This window comes from Heteronotia binoei, chromosome 15, assembly GCF_032191835.1.
Source record: "Heteronotia binoei isolate CCM8104 ecotype False Entrance Well chromosome 15, APGP_CSIRO_Hbin_v1, whole genome shotgun sequence".
In the NCBI taxonomy this organism is placed as follows: domain Eukaryota; kingdom Metazoa; phylum Chordata; class Lepidosauria; order Squamata; family Gekkonidae; genus Heteronotia; species Heteronotia binoei.
The window spans coordinates 24,393,862-24,409,722 of NC_083237.1; the positions used below are offsets into that span (position 1 = coordinate 24,393,862).

At 49.0% G+C, this 15,861-nt stretch overlaps 1 protein-coding gene across 1 annotated transcript; it reads right to left on the reverse strand.

Moving 5' to 3' along the window:
* Positions 1-295: 295 nt before the first annotated feature.
* Positions 296-15,481, reverse strand: CA11 (carbonic anhydrase 11). Its single transcript, XM_060256323.1, has 9 exons — positions 15,317-15,481; positions 14,162-14,236; positions 7,677-7,819; positions 6,494-6,679; positions 4,536-4,631; positions 4,360-4,432; positions 2,913-3,067; positions 2,097-2,262; positions 296-1,358 (listed from the first exon to the last, which is right to left on the reverse strand). Exons 1-9 carry the CDS (start codon positions 15,390-15,392, stop codon positions 1,324-1,326), a joined length of 1,005 nt encoding a protein of 334 aa, XP_060112306.1. The 5' UTR covers positions 15,393-15,481; the 3' UTR covers positions 296-1,323.
* Positions 15,482-15,861: the final 380 nt, after the last annotated feature.

The following is a 15,861-nucleotide window of genomic DNA, read 5'->3' on the forward strand; positions in this document are numbered from 1 at the left end:
ACACTGATGCAGTTGGTTTTGTGTTGAGGAGTGGAATACGGATGGACATCTATCGATCAGAATCTGAAAATTTCATTGATGCCTTTGGAATAATCCCTGCTGAAGGCTGGGGAGAAGCAAGAGGTTCCTCTGGTACAGAGAAGTGCAAGTGAGGGAAAGATTCACCTCCCTTCTTTGCGCTGTGCTTTTAATTGCTCTTCCTCACACATGTTCTGTCTGAATTATGCAGGATCACAGTTGGGTTCGGTCTGGTCCTGCTCAGGTTACAGAAATACTACTCCAAACACATCAAAGCTCATTTTGAAAACTGTCTTTTTAATTAATAATATTCATCCACAGTCAAAAGTTGGATTGTTTTGGCAATGAAATTCTTCCCTCCCCTACTTCCCAGTTAAGGTTTTTGAAGGCCATTCAGAAGATCATATTCCAGTGTCTCTTTGTCCTCTCACCCAGACCCCAAACTTCCCAGGCTATGCTGAGAACTTGGGGGTAGGTTTCTCTTTGTCTTTTCTACTCTAGACTCCCCAAAATTCACACACAAAGTGGGTGAAGTTTCAAGTATTCTTCTCCCAAAGCCAAGAGAGAGGATCAGAATTTGTGGGGTCATTCCTTCGTGGCCCTAGTGCACTTTCCTTCTACGCACCCCTCCCCCCACACTAAATTTTCCACAACCCATACGTTATTCAGGCCATTTACCATTTCAAGGCACAATCCTGCTTTTATTATTGTGCCTGATGGCTGCCCAGGTTCACAGGATGTCCTGTCAATACCTTGGCATGCATTCGGACACTATGAGGGTAGAACTCTGGTTATTTGCTCCACCAACTATAAGGAGGTTTCGAAGTACATCCCTCTGCATGATACACCCTTCTGGAAAATACAGTTTAGCTGGCCTGTCCAACATTTGGGGCATTTTCTCCCTCTGTGTTCCTCTCTCCCTAACATTTGGGATTAGGGTATATTCGATGTTCACTTTTGGGATTACAGGGAAGCAATGTCAAAGGGCAAAATTCTCCCTTCAGGAGCTCTTGTAGGCCCTCTTCCCTTTTAAAGGTAGTCTGTTAAACTGGGCTATACCACATTCTGCCTAAGTTTTTCAGTTCTCTGGAAGCGATACAGGGGGAAAATGGATGCTCCAAACACCTGAGGCAGACAGTCCAGTATAGTTCAGAGGCATGCCACATTATTCCCCTTCACATGAGGGGAGGCAGAGTGACCCAGAACTGGGAGACTGTGGCTTCCTCAAGAAGAGACTGAATTATGAGGGAGTGACAGACACCCTTGAACATTCAACAGGACAACATTGGCTGCGGCAGGGCCTCTCTACATGACAGTTTTGGAGGGCCGTGCACCATCGACTGCAAGAGAAAAGAAACATACAAGTTAGGGGAAGGCTTTTAATATATATAAAAATATATATTTATTTTGTGAAATGGAAAGGTCAGCTGGAGGACCAGTGGGATCAGGGGCTCTTGAGGCAGTCTGCAAATTCCACCCATTCTCCTATCCTTAAACAATTCCCCTCCCAATAGCTATTTCAAAAGAGAAGGGAGTCCCACAACCCCCAGGACTTTGCACACTCACACAGCTTTGATGTTTTTGGAAATGAAGTGCCAAGAGTAGTGGTGCCAACCTCCAGGTGGGGCCTGGAGATCTCCCAGAATGACAACTGATCTCCAGCTCCCCTGCAGCAACTGGCAGCTTTGGAGACTGGATTCTAAGGCATTATACTCTGCTCAGGACCCTCCCCTCCCTAACCCCTCCACAGGCTCCACCCCAAATCTCCAGAGATGGCAACTAAGGTTCAAAGAGCTGTGCAAACAGTTTAGAGGTTAGCAGGGGTGGAATTCTAGCAGAAGCTCCTTTGCATATTAGGCCACACACCCCTGATGCAGCCAATCCTCCAAGAGCTTACAGGCTCTTTTTTTGTAAGCTCTTGGCTACATCAAAGGTATGTGGCCTAATATGCAAAGGAGCTCCCGCTAGAATTCTACCCCTGGAGGTTAGGGCCCTCTAAGCAGATCTTCCTTGGGGTGATACTTCCCAAAGGGAATGGGAGTGAGCAGATCAGCGGCCAGCTTCCTTTGGTTTCATACCATGTAGTTTGTAGTTGGCTCCTTTGCACCGTCGTGTGGGGCGCCGCAGGTCTCGGTTGCTCCGAAGGCTTCGTTGTAAGAGGGGCTGGAGGGGTCTCGAGTTATCGCTCATGCTCCGGAAAATTTGGGAAGGAAGGTTCTGGCTGAGAAGGCGAAGGGAGTGTATCTGGGAAAGAGAGAGGGAAACTACAACATGTGACTGGATCTTTGGAAGAATAGAAAGCTCTTAAAGGCTTGTAAACTGGAAAAAAATGGAAGCTAGAACTTAAGAGCAGCCATGCTGACTCAGGCCAATGGTACATCTTTGTCCAGCATCCCATTTCAGACAGTGGTTGAACAGATGCTTCTGAAAGGTCTACAGACAAGGAATGAGGGCAAAGATACCCGCATTGTTGCCCTCCCCAGAACTGGTACTCTGAACATGAAGTTCTCATTTTATCCAAAAGCCAATGATTGTTTGATTAGTCATCAATTAGACAACTCCCCTTTAACACCAACTAAGCTCAATAAAGGAAGCCATGGCCTTCTGTTTGCAATGCCGGAGAAAGGCTGTTAATAATAAGACATTTTGGAGATTGTTAATTCCCAGGGTTCCCATAAGTCAAGAGCTACTGGACAGTACATTCCATGTACTGTCATCTCTGCATCCTCTGGCAGCAAATTCCACAGGTCAATTATTCCTTTAGCAAGGAAGTACCTCATTTCCACCCCCATCTGTACTGATTTCGTTAGCTGGGAATCTATAAAACAGGTTAGAGAAGTTACTGGAGCACTCTAACTTTTCCTGAACTAGGAGCCACTGCCATGCAGGCCCACCTGGACAGAGGTAATGTTGATGGGTCGGTCAATGAGGATCCAGGTGACCGTTTCATAGCATGGAGGGGTTGACATGGATCCCTGGTAGGTGATGAAACCGAATGTCTCAGGGTAAAGATCCTCAAGACTCAGGTCATGTAGAAGATAGGCATCATCTGTAACATTAGAATGGATCTGCTAGCACAGAACAGACCAACATCCAGTGTAGACCAGGCATTCCAGACTACAGCCTGTTAATATGAGTGGTCAGCTAGATGCCTCTGGGAGACTCACAAGCAGGGCGTTTGGGGTAGAGAAAGCCCAGCAGGAACTCATTTGCATATTGGGCCACACCCCCTGACATCACCAGAAGTGATGTCACCTGTTCAATAGGATACTTTCTGCATATTAACACAGAAGAACAGTACAGTGCCACCAGCTGCATTTCATGGATGTGTATTCTCACAGATCCATGAGAGACCTTGTTTCATCCCCCCCTCCAAACACGGCTAGAGAGAGAGAGCCACGCAGTGTTCATGGGCGGCTGTGTCTCTCTTTGCAAGTCCATTGGAGGCTGGAGGTGGTAGAGAGGACAGAGTGTGCGGTCTTGGAGCGCGTGGCTGCCTAGTGCCTTCTCTCTGCCAGAGACCTTTTTTTTGAGCCAGAGCCCTGGCCAAGCCAGCCAGAACTGCATTTCTGTGCATTCCTGCTAAAGAAAACAAAGCCCTGGCTTGAGGTAAGTGACCTTCCCTTTTTGGCTCTTTAGGGCATGTGATGTTCAGAGTTATACTACCTCTGAATATAGAAATTCCACTTGGCTGTTATGTCCAGTGGATCTACCAGTTTAGGTAGGGACGCCAGGTGAGCCATTCCACCTACAGCACTGATTTGCCAAAGCAATCCCCGCCCTGTTTGTTTTTTTAAAATCTAGAATGGGGTTTGAACCTGGGTCTCTCAGATCCTAGGCTGACAGTCTAACCACTACACTCTCACAGGCATTTCATCCTGTAACCATCTCTGGATTGGGAAATACCTGGAGATTTTAGGGATAGATCCTGAGGAGGGCGGGGTTTAGGGAGGGGAGAGACTTCAATGGACACATAATGGGGCACATAATGCCATAGAATCCACCTTCCAAAGAAGCTATTTTCTCCAGGTGATCTGTGTTGCCTGGAGGGAATTATAATAGTGGTATATCTCCAGCCACCACCTGGAGGATGGCAACCTCTAGCTGGAGAGGAAGGTTAACTATTGTCCTGGGTCTACTCTCCAGTGCATTTTCTTTTGCCTGCTCTGAACTCTATAGCCAATTTGCTTCCAATAGGTAACTCCAAAATCAAGCACCACCAGAGAAGAGCAAACATATCTCTTTAAATTTAAACTCTGTTTTCCTTTAGTCTTCAGCCTTTTCAGACCCCCCCCCCCCATTTTTGCCAATGCAGCACACCCCAGAGCTCTCCCCACTTACTTTTATAGGAGATCCGGGTAATGGTCTCTCTGTTTAATAGCCTGGTTAGGAATGGGTTAGGACTTGGTCCGACCTGCAAGCAGAAAGTCGATCAAAAGCCTTGTATCCCAGTCCCTGATTTCCAGCCCACCTTGAGCCCATCTGGGGGCCTGTCCCATGCCCAAGGATGGACTCACATTAGCAAAGATTGAAATAACAGCCAAGCCATTGGGGTTGCGTGAGGCCTCTGAGATATTGGGGTACAGCTCTTGGTTGTAGTGGATCAACTGCACCTAGGGGTAAGCAGGAAAAGGAAAAAGATGTCTATGTGCATTCTGAGAGAGGGAAAACAGGCAATGAAGCTTGTATTCTGCCCGCAGAGACTATGATTCCAGCTGACTCTGGAAGAGCTGCTTTCTCCCAAATCCAGTCTGTAGGGTTTCCAGGTCCCCTCTAGCCACTGGCAGGAGATGTGCAGGGGGTAGGGTTGCCAGATCTGGGTTGGGATACTCCTGGAGATTTGTGGATACAGCCTGGGGAGGAGAGCAACCTCACTGTGGTACAATGTCATAGAGTCTCCCCTCTAAAGCATCCATTTTCTCCAGGGGAACAGATCTCCAGTCTGGAGATGAGTGGTCATTCCAGAGGACCCCCCCAGGTCTCACCTGGAGGTTTGGCAACCCTACCAGTCTGTAAGGGAAAAGAGACTGTCCACATCCCAACTTACATCTTAAGTGTAGTTCAGCTTGGTTTGCCCTAGTTCCTTTTATGTTGACTCTTAGTTGAAAAAAAAAATCAGACTTTTCTAGTAAACTGCCATGTCTTTGGCTGCCAGTATATCAAGCTTCAGTTTTCTAAATAACCTGGGAATGCCATAACTATGGGGAAGGATAATGCCTTAACCTCTCCCATTTGTAAGGTTCTCCTTTCCTAGCAGTCAAAGAGTTGTAAACCTCCAAATTTCAGCTTTCTGAGTGGCCAGGAGGTACCTGAACCAACACTTTACATTCTCCCACCCCCACTTTGAGGGAGCAATGTACAAATATTCAATTTCCAGATTATCAGAGATCTTGCACTTTGCAAGTTAACAAGTGGCAGCGGGGCTTTTTTTGGTAGAAAAAGCCCAGCAGGAACTCATTTGCACATTAGACCACACCCCCTGGTGCAAGCCAGCTGGAACTGGGTTCCTCTGCTCAAAAAAAAAAAAAAAAAGCCCTGAGCAGCAGGATTTTCACCGATCACCCTAAATATTTCAGTACTGCTCCGTGAGTATCAGTGAGGCCGAGCATCTTTTTAAAGCCTCTCCTGTGTGGGATGGCCAGCCTACTTAGAACTGATGATCACAGGAGCAGACAGACATGGGATCCAGGCAACCGGTAGCAGCTCAGCTCTCTTGCAAGAGTGCTGGAACCCTACTGAGCGTGAACAGTTTGCTGCGGGTGTCTTGAAAGATGCCTGGAGAATGAAGAGGGAAGGCACAATCGCTGCCCCAACTCCTGGCGGGTGGCGGAGATAAGATAGCGGAGTGGAGTTCTGAAAGGGAGTCTGCTGCCCCCCTCCCAATCAACGGCTGATGCCATCTCACCTCTCCTTCTTGTCAGCACGGCTAACAAACTCTAGCGAGATATGTCACCCGATATCTCATTAGGGCAGCAAAGTGTAACTTGGCTGTTGCCTGTTTGAATGCTCCCCCATGGACACACAAAGCTGCCTTCTTTTGAATCAGACCTTTGGTCTGTTAAGGGCTGCTTGGACAGGCGGCAGCCCGCCAGGTTCTCAGGTCAAAGCTCTCTCCATCTCCTACTGTCTGATTGTTTTAAACGGAGAGGCCAAGGACTGAACCACCAACCTTCTTCATGCAAAGCTGACTCTCTGCCCCTGAGCCACAGCAGTGCCGTGGATGGAAGGGACTCCCTGCCTGCAGGAAAACAGACCACCCTGAAGAAGTTAGGCTGAACTCTCCTTCCTAAAGGTGTGCAAGGGCTCTCTGTTCCTCCGGGTGTATGTTTTAAATATGTAAACAGTTTGTTCATTACTGTTCACTCGAATGACAATTGATTCTGCATGCATAAACTGGCCCTCTGAACTTAAAGACAGTCCGCAAAACACTACTTTTGTTGCTGTAAAGGGTATACTGAAAAGGGGCTGGGACTACCTCAGCAGAAAAGCTCTCGCCGTCGATCCAGTGCTCGGAGCCAAATCCGTCTTCGCTGCCAAAATGCAGGCGTATCTCCTGGAGCCGGTGGCTGTACAGAAGAGGCCCTCCGGAAACGTTAACCAGCTGTAGTGGATCTGGACGGAAGGATACATGCCGTCCTGTGTTGTACATGGTACCACTGACCTGCAGGGGGAGACAGCGAGGCGGAGAAAGCAGCAGAAGGCAACTGGGATGGAAAGTGGTGGTGGGAAATGCCATCAAGTCACAGGTGACTTACGGCAACTCTGTAGGGTTTTCAAGGCAAGAGATGTTCAGAGGTGGTTTGCCATTGCCTGCCTCTGCAAAACTCAGTGAACTTGCTCAGCACTCAATGAAATTGCGGAGCAGCCAGGTTAGAATGGATAAAAGGAAGTACTTCTTCATCCAGAGTGATTAACACATGGAATTCACTGCCACAGGAGGTGGTGGCAGCTACAAGCATAGACAGCTTCAAGAGGGGATTGGGTAAACATATGAAGCACAGAGGTTCATCCGTGGCTATTAGCCACAAGGTATAGATGGAATTCTCTGTCTGGGGCAAGTGATGCTCTGCATTCTTGGGTGTTTGGGGGGGTGACAGTGGGAGGGGTCCTGGCGGACCTCCTGAGGGCACCTGGTTTTTTGGCCACTGTGTGACGCAAAGTGTTGGACTGGATGGGCCATTGGCTTGCTCCAACATGGCTTCTCTTACGTCTTATAATGACACTGGGTTTCCTTGCTGGTGCTCCCATCCAAGCACTAACCAGGGCAGACCTGGTTTAGCTTCCAAGATTTAACAAGATCAGGCTAGCCTGGACAGTCCAGGTTGGGGTGAAAGGCACATAATTTCCTCAGCCATTAGATGGCCTTGAATAATCCCCCATTGCCTACCTAGAAGAACTGCTGTCACAGTTCCCAATATAATGAACATGAGACTCCTGGTGGAATCCACCAATGGTCCACCTAGTCCTGCATCAAGTCTCTCTCAGTGGCCAGCCAAGAGTTTCTGAGGAAGCCCTCAAGCTGAGCATAAAACAACAGCCCTCCATTCAGCTTCCCCCTCCACTCAAAAACTGACCCCAGAGGTACACTGCCTCTGAATATGGAGGTTCCATTTAATGATCACAGTTACTCTGAAGGAAACTCTATAGATCTTACACACCTTCTTCCCACCTGTGCTGAGGCGAAGAGGAAGAAGGAAGGGGTCAAACACCATTTGGCTTGTGTTCACATCCAGGGGCGACTGGCGTTTGCCAATGGCGCAGAGACTCCAAGCGGAATTCACCAGACCCCAAAATGGAGGACCTGGAAAAGAGGAGGAGGAAACATTTAGTTCTGGGACTGCTGAGTCCCCCCCTCCAAATCTTGATTAAGAGCTAGCCAAGGATTTACTATTCTTTCCCCACAGGTGGGAGTTCTAAAATGGAAGAACTGGGAACAGCGTCTGGGGAGTATTTCACCCAGACAACAGAAGAAGCCAGGACCTTGTCTAAGAAGTGTGCATGGAGCATGCTAGGCAAAGCACATGACATCCTTTATGACCAGAGTCCCTTATTTCTTTTGAAATCCTTGGATGCAGCTACTAGAGACCATTTTCACACTTGAGGCTTAAGAGCGCCTTTGTGTGTACGTGTCTCCCAGAGCTGGTGTGAAGACTGTTAATAGAGAATAGAATGGGGGAAAGAAATTAAATGTCCTTTCTAGCCACTGAAGGTTTCACATCTGCAGGAAAACTAGTTTGGTGGGGAGGAGGGGGATAGGCTGCTTCCATAATAGACAATTTGCTCCACCCTGGCTCTCAAATCCAACCAGGGGTTTTCAGCACATACACCGTTTCCCCTTCCCTTTCCATGGTTTGTGCTGATCTTTCTGGAAATATTGGAGTCAAAGTGGATTTCCCCACGGTAAGGAAGAAGAAGACTGCAGATCTGTACCCCACCCTTTTCTCTGAATCAGAGACTCAGAGCGGTTTACAATCTCCTTTACCCAGGCCTCAGATTCAGCTGGAGCTCACAGGAGCACAGCTCTTGAACCTTTTTGAGAGTTCCCCCTCTGTCTCCCCACCTACCTTGCCCATTGAATAGTAGCTGCAGCTGCATAGCAATCCCTGGATTAGGAGAGCGGGCAGCCAGCCACCAAGGACTTTGCCACGCCCCCCAACAGCCCTCATTAACCCCTGAAGAAGCCCGCACCACCCATTCTCCACTTCTTATGTAATTTTGGGTCGCAGGTAGCTTGCTGGCCTTTTGACTGGAGGGGGCAGCCCAGGAGAGCCCCAGGCAAGTGAAGCCTGCTTGGGCTGGCTGGGTCTCTAGCCAGGATCTCTAGCCAGCCCAAGCAGGCCTCGCTCACCCATGGCTCTCCTTTCTTGCATCAGATTGCTTTTGGTGTGTGTGGGGAAATGCTAATGAGTTATGCTAATGAGCTCCACCACCTATTTTTCTACAAAACGACCCCTGCCTTTACCTTCCTCCTCCACAACAGACACCTTGTGAGGTGGGTGGGGCTGAGAGAGCTCTCCCAGAAGCTGCCCTTTCAAGGACAACTCCTACAATAGCTATAGCTGACCCAAGGCCATTCCAGCTGCTGCAAGTGGAGGAGTGGAGAATCAAACCCGGTTCTCCCAGATAAGAGTCCGCACACTTAACCACTACACCAAACTGGAGAAGGCACTGTAGTGATAAAGCCCTTGGGTGGCATAGGTGTGGGTGAGACAGGCACGAGGGGATAGAAGGAAAGAACAGAGAATTGCTTGGTGTGGACGCGCTGTAACCACTATGAATGCCTCCCCATTAGCAGCAGCAGTGAGCCCATAATAGGGAAATGTCCCCAGGTGAAAGCTCATCCATAACATTCCACCGTACCGTGAAATGGATGCTAGTCATACCCTGGGCCGGATTGGCCATTTACCTACCTGGGAAGGTTCTGTGTGGGCCGCTGCCCATCAGGAGCATGCCAAGTCAAAAGGCAGCAACAATGGCATCACCAAAAGGGCCGTCTGCAATGTGGACCCAAGCAGTGTAAACGAGGATGGGCACAGAGGGGCTCACCCATCGCCTTTTGTCAGCAGGGCCAAGCCAAAGGGTCTCGCAGTCACACAAGTGTCGTTGCAAGGGCCACTCTGCTCACTCAGCTTGTTCGCCTGCAGGACTTTTTTTGTAGCAGGAACTCCTTTGCATATTAGGCCATACACCCCTGATGTAGCCAGTCCTCCTGGAGCTTACAGGGCTCTTAGTACAGGGCTTACTGTAAGCTCCAAGATTGGCTACATCAGGGGTGTGTGGCCTAATACGCAAAGGAGCTCCTGCTATAAAAAAAGCCCTGTTTGCCTGTCCATTCCTTTCCTTTCTCCACTCCTGCTTGTGACTTCACAAGGGCAGGCCAGGCTTCTGCAATTCCCAGCCTTTTCTGGATTGGCTTTTGGAAATTTGCTGAATCCTCATCTGTGGCTGCTTCCGCATAATTCCCTGCTGAGGACTCGCTGTGCTTCAGAGGCAGAGGCTTTCACTGTTGCAATCCCCAGTTTGGGGCTGAGGATCCCCCAGTTTGGAGACCCTCCCCTGCTTCAGAGTAATCAGAAAGTGGGGGTGGGAAATGGCTGCTGCTGGGCACTCCATTATAACCTATGGAGACTGGCTCCCATAGGTTATAATGGAGGACTGATCTGTGGTTATTGGGGGTTCTGGGGGGGCTGTATTTTGAGGTAGAAGCACCAAATTTTCAGCATAGCATCCAATGCCTCTCCCCAAAACACCCCCCAAGTTTCAGAAAGATTGGACCAGGGGGTCCAATTCTATAAGCCCCCAAAGAAGGTGCTCCTATCCTTCATTATTTCCAAATGAGGGAAGGCATTTAAAAGGCACACAGTCCCTTTAAATATGATGGCCAGAACTCCCTTTGGAGTTCAGCTGTGCTCGTCACACCCTTGCTGCTGGCTCCACCCCCAAAGTCCCCAGATATTTCTTGAGTCAGATCTGGCAAACCCTGTGGGTGGTGGAAAGTGCTGTCCAGCCACAGCTGGCTTAGGGCGACCCTGATATGGTTTTCATGGACAGAACAGGGGGAGCTCCTCTGGGCTTCCTGAGAGGTCTCCCCAGGGCTGACCCTGCTTAGCTTGCAAGATCTAATGAGACTGGGCTACCCTGAGCCATCCAGGTGACTGCTAACAAGCAGGCCTTGAATTCAGCAGGAGCTCACAGGAGCACAGCTCCTGAACCTTTCTGAGGGTTCCCGCTTCTCCTCCTCCTCACCTACCTTGTCCATTGAATAATAGATGCAGCTGCATAACAATCTCTGGATTAGGAGAGCAGGCAGCCAGCCAGCCACCAGGAGCTTCGCCACCCCGCCCCCCCACCAGCCCTCATTAACCCGTGGAGAAGCCCACACCACCCTTTCTTCACTTCTTATGTGGTTTGGGGTGGCGGGTGGTTTGCTGGCCTTTTGACTGTACAGGCAGCGGCCAAGGAGAGCCCCAGGTGAGTGAGGCCTACTTGGGCTGGCTTGATCTCTAGCCAGCCCAAACAGGCCTCACTCACCCAAGGCTCTCCTTTCTTGCATTGGTTTGCTTTTGGCTGGGGGAGAGATGGCATATGCTAATGAGTTATGCTAATGAGCTCCACCACCTATTTTTCTACAAAACGACCCCTGCTAACAAGCATCTACATGAGGACATTCCTCATGTTTTCCTGGGTATCGCCCATGCCATCCCCTCCAGAGTCCTGCACCGCTGGATCACAAACTCCATGTGGAGGCCGCCTGTGTGTGTATGGATGTGTGTGTGTGTGTGAGAGAAAACTGATCAGTTCTATACATGTTTACTCAGAAATAAACCCCCTGGAGCCAAATGGGGCCTTTTGTACGTGTTGTTATGAGTTTTAACTCAACTCTTCATGAGAGGAAGAGAGTGACAGTTGAAATGCCTCATAATGCTTGCGTGTTTCTATTTTTAACTCTGGGCATACGTGGGCCTGTGAACACAGACCGCCCACATGATGTGTATGTGTACTAAAGTTCTAATCAAGAGGGATCTTTGCTTGCATAAGAAAAAGCTTGGAGGAAACCATTTTTTCCCTTTTATTGTTATGTGTTGGGAGAATATAATACTGAATGTAGTATTACAATAAGCAATACTTTAAAGAAGAGAGAAAGGACCAGAACAGCTTGTGTAACTGAACAGATTCAGATTAACTCTATTTGTGTGTGTGTGTGTTTTAACCAGAGAGAGGTTTATACCTTCACGACATGTCCCTGTTGCACACGAAAAAGTCAATTTTAGTCAGCTTGTGTGTTTGTTAGAACTATGCACACATACATTTGCCTCATGTGAATTCACACCAAAGCCAGTTTCTCTTGGCTAAGCTGTCTCTGTATGTTTGAAGAAGGCAAAGAAATAGTTTTCACTGAGGTGGTGATTACGTGCGTTTTCGCAATGCAAAATGTCTACCCTCTTCCATTTAGGTGCGCCTGGACTCGTTTCATTCCTCATTCTCTCAGTGGGTCTGCATGTTTTTGTATTCTCATCAATGTGTATATATTTAATTTCTCTCCTCCTGCACTTAAAAAAAATTTCTGCTTTCTCTCAGCATGGGGACATATTCTTTCCCTTCTGTTCTCACATTCCTGAGACCTGTGGGGGCCACATTCCTGAGACCTGTGGGTTCAAGCCCATAATACCCAGTTTCCCCTTCCTCACCACGGACAGACAGACAGACATACACACACAGGCTGTGGCCCTGTTTCCCTCTGCCTGCCGTTCGCTGCATCGCTGGAGCTGGCGAGGGAGATATTAAATATTAATGCAGCCTCTTGCAGTCACCGAGCCCAGCCCCCCCCCCACCTCGCCTCAGCACTGCGTACAGGCACGGCGCACCAATCTCTCCCGAATCAGCGTTCCCTCCCTCGCAGTACAGCTAAGGAGACATCCCCCACCCCACCTGGGACTCCGCAAGTCATCCCCAACCTTCAACGCGGGGGGTCAGGAGAGAGGCACAGATTCCCATCTGGCGTCGAAAAATACCCTAAACTGGCAACCTGGAACTGTTGCCAACGTTCCGCGCCAAGGAAAAGCCCAATCCTGAGCTCAAAATTAATCATGCAAATGGAGGAGCCCTTTTGCCTGCATTCATTTAACTCAGTCTGGGATGATTCCGACTGCAACACTGATGGTGGTTTGGGGAGAAATCTATTTCGTTTAGAAGTTTCAAAGAGGGTCCAGGCTTAGGAAAGGAAGGGGCGTGTGTGATGAGGGGCATTTGCTATCTGAAAGGAAAAAAAGAAGGGGCGCCTCTGATTTCAAGGCAGAAAAAAGCAAAACATGGAGAGAGGCCAGGGCTATTTACGGGGAAATTGAAGTTCTGGAACAAGACAGCAGAATCCCAGGGTGCACATGTTCTGCTCTCTGAGTGAAATCCAGGTTGAGAACCACTCTGCTTTCTCAGCTGTTATCAGACATCATCAGTGTACATGTGAGTATTTCTGCATCACCATGAGGACTAGAAGCAGGCTAGCTTTTTAAAGGAAGGGTGTAAAAATTCTACTGGAAAGCCCCATCACAAGTAGAAAAACAGAAACACGTCATGTCCTACATGACTTATTGTCCTGTCTCCAAAATGATTTTTCCACCCACCCTCTTTCACTCCCCACTTGTTTCTTCCATTTCCCGCATATCCCAGAACTCATCCATTTGTTTTCTATTTTTGTGCCTCTTTTTCTTGTCTAGAACAGCTTCTGTTGGTCTCACACCTTCATCCCAGTACTCACCCAACCCATTCACCTTTAAGCATCAACCTGCTGAATCAGACCAAGGTTACATTCTGTCTTCAACTATGACCAGCTAGATGCCCCACATACACTCACTTGGGGCACCTCATAAGCAAGATCTATGTCTTGACATTCCCTCCCTCCAGCATTGGGGAGGGACGGCTCAGTGGCAGAGCATCTGCTTGGTAAGCAGAAGGTCCCAGGTTCAATCCCTGGCATCTCCACTAAAAAAGGGTCCAGGCAAATAGGTGTGAAAAACCTCAGCTTGAGACCCTGGAGAGCCGCTGCCAGTCTGAGTAGACAATACTGACTTTGATGGACCAAGAGTCTGATTCAGTATAAGGCAGCTTCGTATGTATGTATGTTCATTCATAGGAGCACTGATTCCAGTCACAGAGTCTCTATTTCACTTGCTGTGGCTAATATCCACGGAGAAAGCCGCCTTCCCTAAATTTGCCTAGTTCCTTTTTAAAAAGGACATCCATCTGAAAATACAGATTTGTGATCCATTCTCCCAGGATCTTTTCTTCCTCCCTTAATAGTATGTCTTCAGTGGAAAGGCCAAACCAGATTCAACTACTCTACTGATCTTTATGACCTTTTGTGATTGTGAGTTCCACAGGCCACTGGCCAATAAGGTATTGTGCAAAGAAGAGGGGAAAAGTTTGCCTTAAGAGCTACACAGCCCATTATTTGGGGCCATATATGTTCCGTTCCCAAGAATAACTGTTTACAAGGTGGATTTTTAGTCCACATGTTACCCTTTCAGATGTCAAGTAGAATCACTGGGGAAAAGCATATTAAAAAGGGAAGAAGCAAAAAAGGGCTTAAGCCACTACTGGTTCTCTGAGACTTCCCTCACTATCACCAGTGAGCTGGGGCTCGTACCTGGCACAAAGCTACCATGAAGAGTCTCCTTGTACGCCCACCAGTCCTCATAGGTCTTCGCAGGGACAAACTGCACTGCAGGAAAAGAGAAATGGAAGGGAAAGAGCTAATTAGTGGGGTGGGTAGGCAGAAGCATGGAACTTTAAGGACAAAGTACCTCTGTCTGTAAACCCTGTATGTACATTTGAGTCTTACCCAAATTTCCCCCCCAGGAGGGCAAGGTGGTTCCCTTCCCCCTCTTATCTTCACAATAATCCTGGAAGGTAGATTCATCAGCCAGTGAACTTTAGGTATGAGCTGGGATTTGAATCTGGGTTTCAGCAGTGTTCAACGTACACCACAATAATTCTCCTAACAATATCAATCCATCCTTCTATCCTTGAGTGATGGATAGATAGAAAGACTGTAAAAAAAACCCCCAAAGACCAATTGATGGACAAATAGCCAGGAAAAGAAGTTCTGGGACTTGACCAGCTGAAAGAAGTTATACCACTTGGCAGAAAAAGTCCCAGAGATCAGAGTGGCCTGCTTGTGATGGGGTTCACTGGTAAGGGGAAAGCACACTGCACATGCCCAGAGGCACTTTTGTTTTAATTATATTGTTTCATGCAATGTTCTGGGATGGAATATTCTGGTACAAATTAAACTTTGCTTAGTCCACATATAGAAAAATATGGGTGACAGCCAAGCACACACAAAGACAGATTAGAAAACAATGGCTGCACAGATTAGATATGTAGAAAGATACAAAACAATAGAAGCTGGGTGGGTGTTATATGGATATACTGGCCATTGTGGGTAAATTAGGATGTGAGCAAACACATTAACAAAAGGGGAAATAAACAAACATGAGGGGCTGAAATAAAGATACAGCAGATAGATAGCTAGACAGAGATAGATAGATAGATAGATAGATAGATAGATAGATAGATAGATAGATAGATAGATAGATAGATAGATAGATAGATAGATAGATAGATAGATAGATAGATAATCAATATCTAGCGGCTGCCCCCTACCTCCAGCCCCGCTGAACTGGAGTCTTCTAGGGGATTCCCTCTCCCTCCAGCAACCAGCCCACCCCCCTCCCCACCATCCCAGGCTGATCTCCCGCCCACCCCACGTCCCATCTCTCTCCCCAGAGTGGACCCTTACCAGCCATACAAGTTGCTGCCAGGACTCCCAGCAGGCACAGCCCCCCCAGACCGGTCCCCATCGCGGCGTGGAGCATTGAGGGGGTGGGGGGGGGACTCAGAACGGGAGGTGCCCCCTCCTCAGCATTTCTCGTGGCGGCGCCGGGTCCGCAGCCTCCGGCGATGGCGACCCTCCTCCCCTCCCCGCTGGCTGCTGCCCCCCTACCGACCCTGCCAGCCCATCGCGTCCGCCCGCGCCCCCTCCCGCTCGCCTAGGTCGCCTGCTGCCCGCCCTCCATCTCTCTCCCGCCCCCTCTCCAGGGGATGCCCTCCGCGCCCCTCCCCAGGCTGGCTGGGGAAGGCGGGCGAGGTGGGAGGTCACTCTTCGGGGCTGGGCATCCTCCGGTCCTCTCCTTCCCTCGGCTGCGAGGAGCTGTGGGACTCCCTGCCGCGTGGGTCAGCGGGGAGAGGGCGGCGGAGGGAGGGAGGGAGAGGAGCAGCGCGGCGCGGGGGGTCCCTGCCTGAACTTCTGCCTGGTTCTGCCGCCCTCCCCGCTCGCTTTTTCTC